Genomic DNA, 8,775 nt, shown 5'->3' with positions numbered 1-8,775 from the left:
AGGTAGGAGGGAGGGCTGCTGTAGGCATCTGATGTGTAGATGTTGCTGCTCAACTATCCTGTGATGCTTGGGCCAGCCTCCCACAACAAACGCTTATCTAGCCCAAAATGCCAGTGGTGCAAAGCTTGAGAAATCTTGCTTTTAACTGACTTTCTTAATATTTACTCTTTAAGTAACTTGCTGCTTCTTAGTTTTTGAGTTTGGGATATTATCTAACAACTATCTCTATGAAAGATAAAGATTTAGCTCATTTTCTCTCTCTTCCTCCTGTCCTCTTGATATAGTTCTGTTTAACTGTGGGGAACTCATTTTTCAAATTTATTATTATCAGTGACCACGGTTCATTTTAAGCTTCCTTGCTTTGTATGACTGAGGTTTGTAATTAATTACTTTTCCTTTCCTGTGTACCTTTTTGTTTTACTTGGAGTTCATAATTGTCCTTTTTTTCTTTATTATCTGCTTTATAATTCAGCTCCTATAAATTCTCTATCAGTTGTCTAAATCTCCTTTTAAATTTTCATTCATACCAATTATTCTCCCAATTTCATTTTCCTACGAAAGGGGTTCCTGGAGCCTTTCACTTACTTTAATCTGGGCTGTGTTGCCCTCTCTGCCTGGTATACATTTATTATCTTGGGATCTCCCTACACTCTTTTTTTTTTTTTTTAATTTTAGTTAACATACATTACAATATTGATTTCTGGAGTAGAATTCAGTGATTCATCACTTACATATAACAGTGCTCATCACAAGTTCCCTTTTTAATACCCATCACCCATCTAGCCCATCTCCCACCCACCTCCCTCCATCAACCCTCAGTTTGTTCTTTGTCACCAAGAATCTCTTGTGGGGGCGTCTGGGTGGCTCAGTTGGTTGAGCATCCAACTTCAGCTCAGGTCATGATCTCACAGCTCATGAGTTTGAGCCCCGCGTCAGGTTCTGTGCTGACAGCTCGGAGCCTGGAGCCTGCTTCAGATTCTGTGTCTCCCTCTCTCTCTGCCCCTAACCCACTTGCATCCTGTCTCTGTCTCTCTCAAAAATAAATATTAAAAAAAAAAAAAAGAGTCTCTTGTGGTTTGTTTTCCTCTCTTCTCTCTCCCCCTCCCCTTCCCATGTGTTTATCTGTTTTATTTCTTAGATTCCGTATAGGAGTGAAATCATATGGTATTTTTCTTTCTCTGATTTACTTATTTTGCTTAGCTCCATCCACATGGTTGCAAATGGCAAAATTCCATTCTTTTTGATGGCTGAGTTAATATTCAATTATATATATGTATACCACATCTTCTTAGCCATTCATTAGTCAGTGGACATTTAGGCTTTCTCCATAGTTGGACTATTGTTGATAATGTTGCTATAAACATGAGGGTGCATGTACCCCTTTGAATCTGCATTTTTGTATCGTTTGGGTAAATACCTAATAGTGCAATTGCTGGATCACAGGGTAGTTCTGTTTTTAGTTTTTTGAGGAACCCTTATACTGTTCTCCTGAGTGGCTGCGCAAGTTTGCATTCCCACCAACAGTGCAAGAGGGTTCCCTTACTCTGCATCCTCACCAACACCTGTTGTTTCTTGTGTTGTTAATTTTAGCCCTTCTGACAGGTGTGAGTTGATACCTTGTTGTGATTTTGATTTCTATTTCCCTTGATGATGAGTGATATTGAGCATCTTTTCACGTATCTGTTAGCCATCTGGATGGATGTCTTTGGAAAAGTGTCTATTCATAAACTCTGTCTATTCATTTCTTCAGTGGATTATTTGTTTTTTGGGTGTTGAATTTGATAAGTTCTTTATAGATTTTACATACTAACCCTTTATCAGATATGTCATTTGAAAATATCTTTTCCATTGCGAAGGTTGCCTTTTAGTTTTATTGATTGTTTCCTCTGCTGGGCAGAAACTTTTTATCTTGTTGAATTCTCAATAGTGTATGTTTGCTTTTGTTTCCGTTGCCTTTGGCGACGTATCTAGTAAGAAGTTGCTGTGGCCGAGGTCAAAGAGGTTGCTGCCTGTGTTCTCCTCTAGGATTTTGATGGTTTCCTATGCACATTTAGGTCTTTCATCCATTTTGAGTTTATTTTTGTGTATGATGTAAGAAAGTGGTTCAGGTTCATTCTTTTGCATGTTTGTCCAGTTTTCCCAACACCATTTGTTGGAAGAGACTGTCTTTTTTCCTCCCTTCACCCTAATTCTGGGAATTCCCTTTGTCTTTTTCCTTTGTGGATCTGTTTACTGTACCTATATCCTCATTCTTTTTTCCTAGTATTCTGAAATTCCACTATGATATTTCTTGGTGTAGGTTTATTCCCTCCATTGTGCTGAGCACTGGGTGGACCTTTTTGATTTGGAAACTCATGTCCTTTATTTAGACTGGAAAATTTTCTTGAATTATTTTTGTTAATTAGTTTGGCTTCTCCATTTTTTCTGGCCTTTTATTGTTTTTCTTTTATTTATTTGGTCTTTTACTTTCTAATGGTGGTTTTATTATTTGGGTGTTGGAACTATTGGAATGGTCCTCTTTTCCCTGCCATCTGCCATATCTTTTTCCTTTAGCTTTACTTTCTGTGATATTTCCTCAACTTCATCCACCAGTCTTTTTCTTGAGTTCTTAATTTCTGCAGTTAGTTTTCTAAGTAGTCTTTTTAAAGAGATCCTTAATTTTTCCTAGAAACAACATCTTCTCTTAATTTGGGGGAATATTAATGATAATGTATTTATTCAAAGTTTTTTTTTTTTCTCCTTGTATATTCTATGTTTCCTCCAAATTATGCCCCTATCCTTTTTGTATTTCTTTATTTTGATTTCATTTCATGTTAGTGGAGTTCTTCAGATGTCTGGTAATCCTCCCCACTCCTTATACTATGGAAGACTAAGGAAAGGAAATAAAAAATGAGCAGCTCTGACTTTGTGAATAGGGCTAGTTGACTGTGAACTTCACTGAGCCATTTAGTTGGATAACTTCCCAAGTCTATATACCTCTATGTCTTTCCTCTTAGAATGGTCTAATTCCCTAGAGAAACTCTTTCAGTCTCTTCACTAGAGGGCTGGTTGCTAGCATTCTAGTGACCAAGGAGGGAAGGAGAACTTGAGGTTTCAGTATCCAGTATGAAATATTTTATTTTCCTTTTTTCAGTATGGTATCTGCCCCACTCCAATGCCCACTCCAAACCACAATTATTAATTGCTTGGTGGTTCCCAGGTAGAAATTTCTTTCTTTCTTTCTTTCTTTCTTTCTTTCTTTCTTTCTTTCTTTCTTTCTTTCTTTCTTTCTTTTCCTTCCTTCTCTTCTTTTTTTCTTTTCTTTTTTTTTTTTTTTAAGTTTATTTATTTATTTTGAGAGAGAGAGGGAGAAAGAGAATCCCAAGCAGGCTCTGCACTGTCAGCATAGAGCCCGATGCAGGGCTCAATCCCACCCGTGAGGTCATGACTTGAGCTGAAATCAAGAGTGAGATGCTTAACCCACTGAACCACCCATGTGGCGCCCACATAGAATTTTCTTTAATCCTTTAAAAAAGTAAGTCTTCAATAAACCTAACAGTATTGAGATGGAGAAGGAATCTGAAGATAAGACTGCTTCCAAGTCAGACTTTCAACTCAGTTTTTAACTTTTTCTTTTGAAATAATTTCACTTTTTTTTTTTTTTTTTTTTTTACAGAAAATGTCTCAAAAATAGTACAAAGAGTTTTTATATACTCTTTACCACCTATAAGAAGCTTTTTAGAAGTACAACTTTCTTGGATCATGCCCTCATAGATTCTAATTGGGTCAGTCTGGGTTGAGGCACCAGAATATATCATTCCAGAATGTCCTTAAATAACAGTAGTGTGCATCCAGATTAAGGAGCCACTTTCTTAGAGACTTTAAAAATTAAGAAATATTTATTCATTCAATAAAATTTTTTATAAATTTAAAATAAACGTTTTTGAGCAATTATAACATATTAGACAATGTTGGATGCTAGACCTAGGAATGATAAACTAAATGAGTAAACTAAAGTTGCTTATTAGTAAATAGGTACTACGTAGGTAAACACCAGCAATTAAGATTCACTGTGCTGTATTAGAGCTACAAAACAAAGGGAACTGTTTCCTTTAGCTGGGAGAATTAAGAATGGCTTTATATCTAAGGTAAAAATATGAACCAACATTTGAAACTTAAGCAGTAATTACCCAAGTGAAAAAGTATGTTCTAGTAAGAAAGAGTAGCCTCTATAAAAGCAAGGAGTTACAAAAAGTTATGATGTATTCATGGAGTGGTAAGAACATTGATGTAGTGTGGTATATGAGGTAAGCAGTGGAGGGAAGTAAGGTTGGAGAGAGAGGTTTTAAGGGTGGATTTTAAAGGCCTTTTATGTCATGATTGGTTTGGATTTTATCATGCAGTCAATAGGAACAGTGGGTTAATGTAATAGGGGAGTCATCTGTTTAAGCATGATGGCTTATTTTTGGAGGAGGAAAATATAGATGGTAGCAATTAATAAGGAAGATGAAAACAGGGAAATCATTGAGGAGGATATCACAGCAATCTGATTGAAAAATCATGACGGTCAATATTAACACATTCTTGTTATATACACCCACCAAAGAAATGACTTACTGTAGTCTCTGGTAGAAATAATTGTTTGTAATCCTTTTCCTTTGTTTATTTTTTCTAGGTTTGAAGTCCTGAGTTTTCTCATGTTGTGTTATAATTCTGCTATTGTGTATATGCCTGCTTCATCTTACCAGTCTCTTTGTCGGATGGGCTCCAGGTGAGAAGAATAATTATCATTAGCCTTCATATTCATTTATTTGACAAATATTTATTGAGCACATTTTCTGTAATAGGTGCTGTTCTAATTTTTGGTAATATAGCAGTAAACAAAACTCAAGGAGCTTACATTCCTGTAGGAATTCTTATCATCCCTCACGTATCATGACTTCTTAAAAGTATTTTAGCATTAAAGAAGTAGTTTCTAGCTGAACATCAAGTCAAGCCAAGATGTCTTAAATTTAGTTTGGCTTAGTAATACACCTAATCACTGCCTGGATGCCCAGTTTTATAAATCCCTTTGAGAGCTTTGAATAAATAGTCCTATATGTGGAGAAAGTCTGAAGGAATGTGAAGTTTTTCATTTATATATTTCACAATAACTGTGCTTTGAATAAAATTAGCAATAGCATTAATCATTTATATGTCTCATTTGTATTTGTGTGTTCCAGTCTTCACTAATTCAGAATTTCTAATAATTTGAGTTCAGCTGAGCTGAAATTTAAATGTCCAGTATAGAAAAAAAATTTAATATAAGTTAGTTTGGAGTCAGAGTACCTTTTGAGTCACAGAATTTCAGTTATAAAAAGAACCCTGAGTTCATTCTATCCAACTGATTTTTTAAATTTTTAAAAAATGTTTATTTATTTTTGAGAGAACGTGAATAGGGGAGGGGCAGAGAATAGGGTAGGGCAGAGAATAGGGGAGGGAGACGCAGAATCCAAGGTAGCCTCCAGGCTCTGAGCTGTCAGCACAGAGCCTCATGTGGGGCCTGAACCCACAAACCGTGAGATCATGACCTGAGCTGAAGTCAGACACTCAGCCAACTGAGCCACCCAGGTATGTCTCTGTCCAACTGATTTTTACTTGAGGAAACTGAGTCCCCTGAAAAAGGTTAAATGCTGTACAGTAAAACCTTGGTTTGGGAGCATAATTCATTCCAGAAACATGCTTATAATCCAAAGCACTTGCATATCAAAGCAAATTTCCCCATGAGAAATAATGAAAACTCAGATGATTCATTCCACAACCCAAAAATATTCAGATAAAAGTGATTACAGTACTGTAATATAATACAAAATAATAAAGAAAATACAAAATATAAAGAAAAGTAAATTAACCTGCACTTACCTTTGAAAACCTTTGTGGCTGGTGTGAGTGAGACGAGAGAGGAGAGGATGACTTTCACTATCACTAATGGAATCGCTGCTGTCTATTGACTCAGTGGAATCTTTTTCTGCATGGGGCCCATTGTATACATGTTGTGTTGTATACATGTTGACTATAGTACAGTATTAATAAACTCTTGTCATATACTGTATTTAATGTAACTGGCAATAGGGCAGCAGAGGAGAGGGTCTATATCTGTAGACGGCCTGACCTAGAAGGAAGCAAAGCATTCGTAAGCTTACTCTTGTGTGGAAAAGCAAAAGACTGTCCACAGGTGTTTTGAAGTGACAAAAAACACACTAGTGCCAGTTGTGGGCACCTTCCAGCGTTCTGAAAAATTACTAATTTCTGCCAAACACTGCAGCCTGAGACCAAGCATCTGAGCATCAAGACAGTCACCTGCCAACGATTCCACAGCAAGAGAGAGAGAAGAACCCTTCGCTCAGTTGTGATCATGTGACATCTGGTATCACATACTACTCGTATTGCAAGACATCACTCATTTATCAAGTTAAGATTTTATTAGAAATGTTTGCTTGTCTTGTGGAACACTTGCAGAACATGTTACTCGCAATCCAAGGTTTTACTCTATTAGTTTTCTATTGCCTCGTAACAAATTGCCATGTACTATGAACGTAACAGCTAAAATAGCACACATTTATTATTTCACAGTTTCTGTAAGTCAGGAGTCTAGGCATGCGTTAGCTGGGTCCTCTGCTTAGGGTCTTAGGAAGCTGTGTTTCATATGTCAGTGGAAGTTACAGTTTTATCTGAGGCTCAACTGAGGTATTGTACACTTTTATTGGCAGAATTCTGTTCTTATAGTTGTAGGACTGAGGGCTTCAGCTTCTTGTTGGCTGACTGCTAAAGGCCAGCCTAGTTCTTTGCCACGTAGTCTTCTCTACATAGGCAGCCTACAAAACGGTAGCTTGCTTCTTCAAAGCGGAGAGAGACTCCAGCGAGACCTGCACTGCAGCCTTGTTATATAAAATAATCACATACATGTAGTCACAGAAATCCCATCACCTTTGCCATATCCTATTGGTTGGAAGCAAATCACAGATCCCACCCACACTCAATAGTAGGTGATATATAGGGTGTGAATACCAGGAAGGGAGGGATCATACAGGGATTCATGGCCCTACAAGAGACTGTCCACTCCCAAATGTTTTGCTCAAGTTCATACTGTTGTGTTAGTGGGAAGAGAGTGTGGTCCTATTTATAACAAAATTGTTTTGCTAATTGGGGAAAAGTCAATCTAATTAGCTACAAGTTTGATTTTATAGATTCTCTTAAAATAGCTGTATTATTTTCACTTGCCTGTAATATGATTAATGACTAACAAAATTCTTGTCTCTAACCTAGATACTGTTATCAAGAGAGTATACTGTTTAAGTACTTATTGCCTATCTACAGATAAATTTATTTATAGGGGTGCCTATGTGGCTCAGTTGGTTAAACATCTGACTTTGGCTCTGGTCATGATTTTGTGGTTTGTGGGCTGGAGCCTCACGTCGGGCTCTGTGCTGACAGCTCAGAGCCTGGAGCCTGCTTTGGATCCTGTGTCTCCCTCTCTGTCTTCCTCTCCCCCACTCATGCTCTGTCTCTCTGTCTCTCTCTCTCAAAAATAAATAAACATTAAAAAAACATTTTTTAAAATATTTATAAGCGACTGTCATTGATTCATGAAAACAATTCTGCCAAATCTGTAATTTTTGTGGCACTTTATTAACAGAGTTTCTTAAGAGCAAAAATGATGGCAGAATTTAGTGGTCCTCACACTTTTGTTCATATATCCCCTAAAAAATTTTGACACCCTGTGTAGCTGTCACACGTCTTAAGTTAACATTAAAATTTCTCATTTTATCTTAAATAGTTGCAAATGGTATGATTTCTGGCATGTACATATTCACAAAATAAACCAAATAATTGTTAGGTCAGTATTTTAAATGTTTATAATGTAAATACCCACCATAACCCATTTGAGGAATAGATGAACAAGCTTTTAATAATCTAATATTATTTCTTTTCCTCCTTGAAATTGATCTTCCCTACTACTTTGCCCACATAATTTTATACTAATATAATGCCATACTATGTTTACAAGTCTTTTTGTTTTTAATTTAACCATTGTAGGTTTTGTTTTGTACTTTTTTTTTTTTCAAGCAGGCTCCACACCCAGCATGGGGTTTGAACTCAGAACACTTAAGATCAAGAGTCACATGCTCCACCAGCTGAGCCAGCCAGGCATCCCTATGCTTACAAGTCTTTAATTGATCTCTTAATTGTATATCTCTGCTACAAAAATATATGTGTAAATTGAGATTTAAAAAAAATTTCCCGAGACTGTAATGCACTAAATACTGAAAAATTTCTTCTGGACTCACCATTACAATTATTCTAACAAACTAATTGATTAAAATAATACAAGTACATTACAACTTTGATAATTATTCAGCATAACTTTTCTGGAAGCATTTCTTAATGAGATGAAGACAGAAGCTTATTTATGGCACTTTAATTAAAAAATGGCCTCATAGAGCACCTGGCTGACTTAGTGGGTACAGTGTGTGACTCTTGATCTCAGGGTTGTGAGTTCTAGCCCCATGTTGGGTGTAGAGACTACGTAAAAATAAAAGAAAATAAAAAGCCCTCACAAACATCAGTATTTTGAAATGTCCCTTAATTTGTTTTGAAATTTCTGTATCTCCCACTAATTCATCCTGATACAATTTGGGACATGTAAGAATTATACATTTGTTTTGTAAAGAAGGAGAAGGACGACAGAGATAGTTAGCTATTTGAGAAAACTTGTTGCTTTTATTGAGAAGGTTCTCTAGAATGTATGCTTCATGA

General features: G+C 36.3%; 1 protein-coding gene across 10 annotated transcripts in view; it reads left to right on the top strand.

The window, feature by feature from the left end:
• Window positions 1-8,775, top strand: part of FAM126B (family with sequence similarity 126 member B) — a 90,354-nt gene that overhangs the window by 60,780 nt on the left and 20,799 nt on the right. For all 10 annotated transcript variants that reach the window (XM_042995041.1, XM_007090007.3, XM_007090006.3 and 7 more), the window contains one exon: window positions 4,655-4,750. In XM_042995041.1, the coding sequence (XP_042850975.1) occupies window positions 4,655-4,750 (96 nt within the window). The remainder of the gene's footprint in view (window positions 1-4,654; window positions 4,751-8,775) is intronic.

This window comes from Panthera tigris, chromosome C1 (assembly GCF_018350195.1).
Source record: "Panthera tigris isolate Pti1 chromosome C1, P.tigris_Pti1_mat1.1, whole genome shotgun sequence".
Lineage (NCBI taxonomy): Eukaryota > Metazoa > Chordata > Mammalia > Carnivora > Felidae > Panthera > Panthera tigris.
This window is presented reverse-complemented; position numbering and strand designations above follow the sequence as displayed.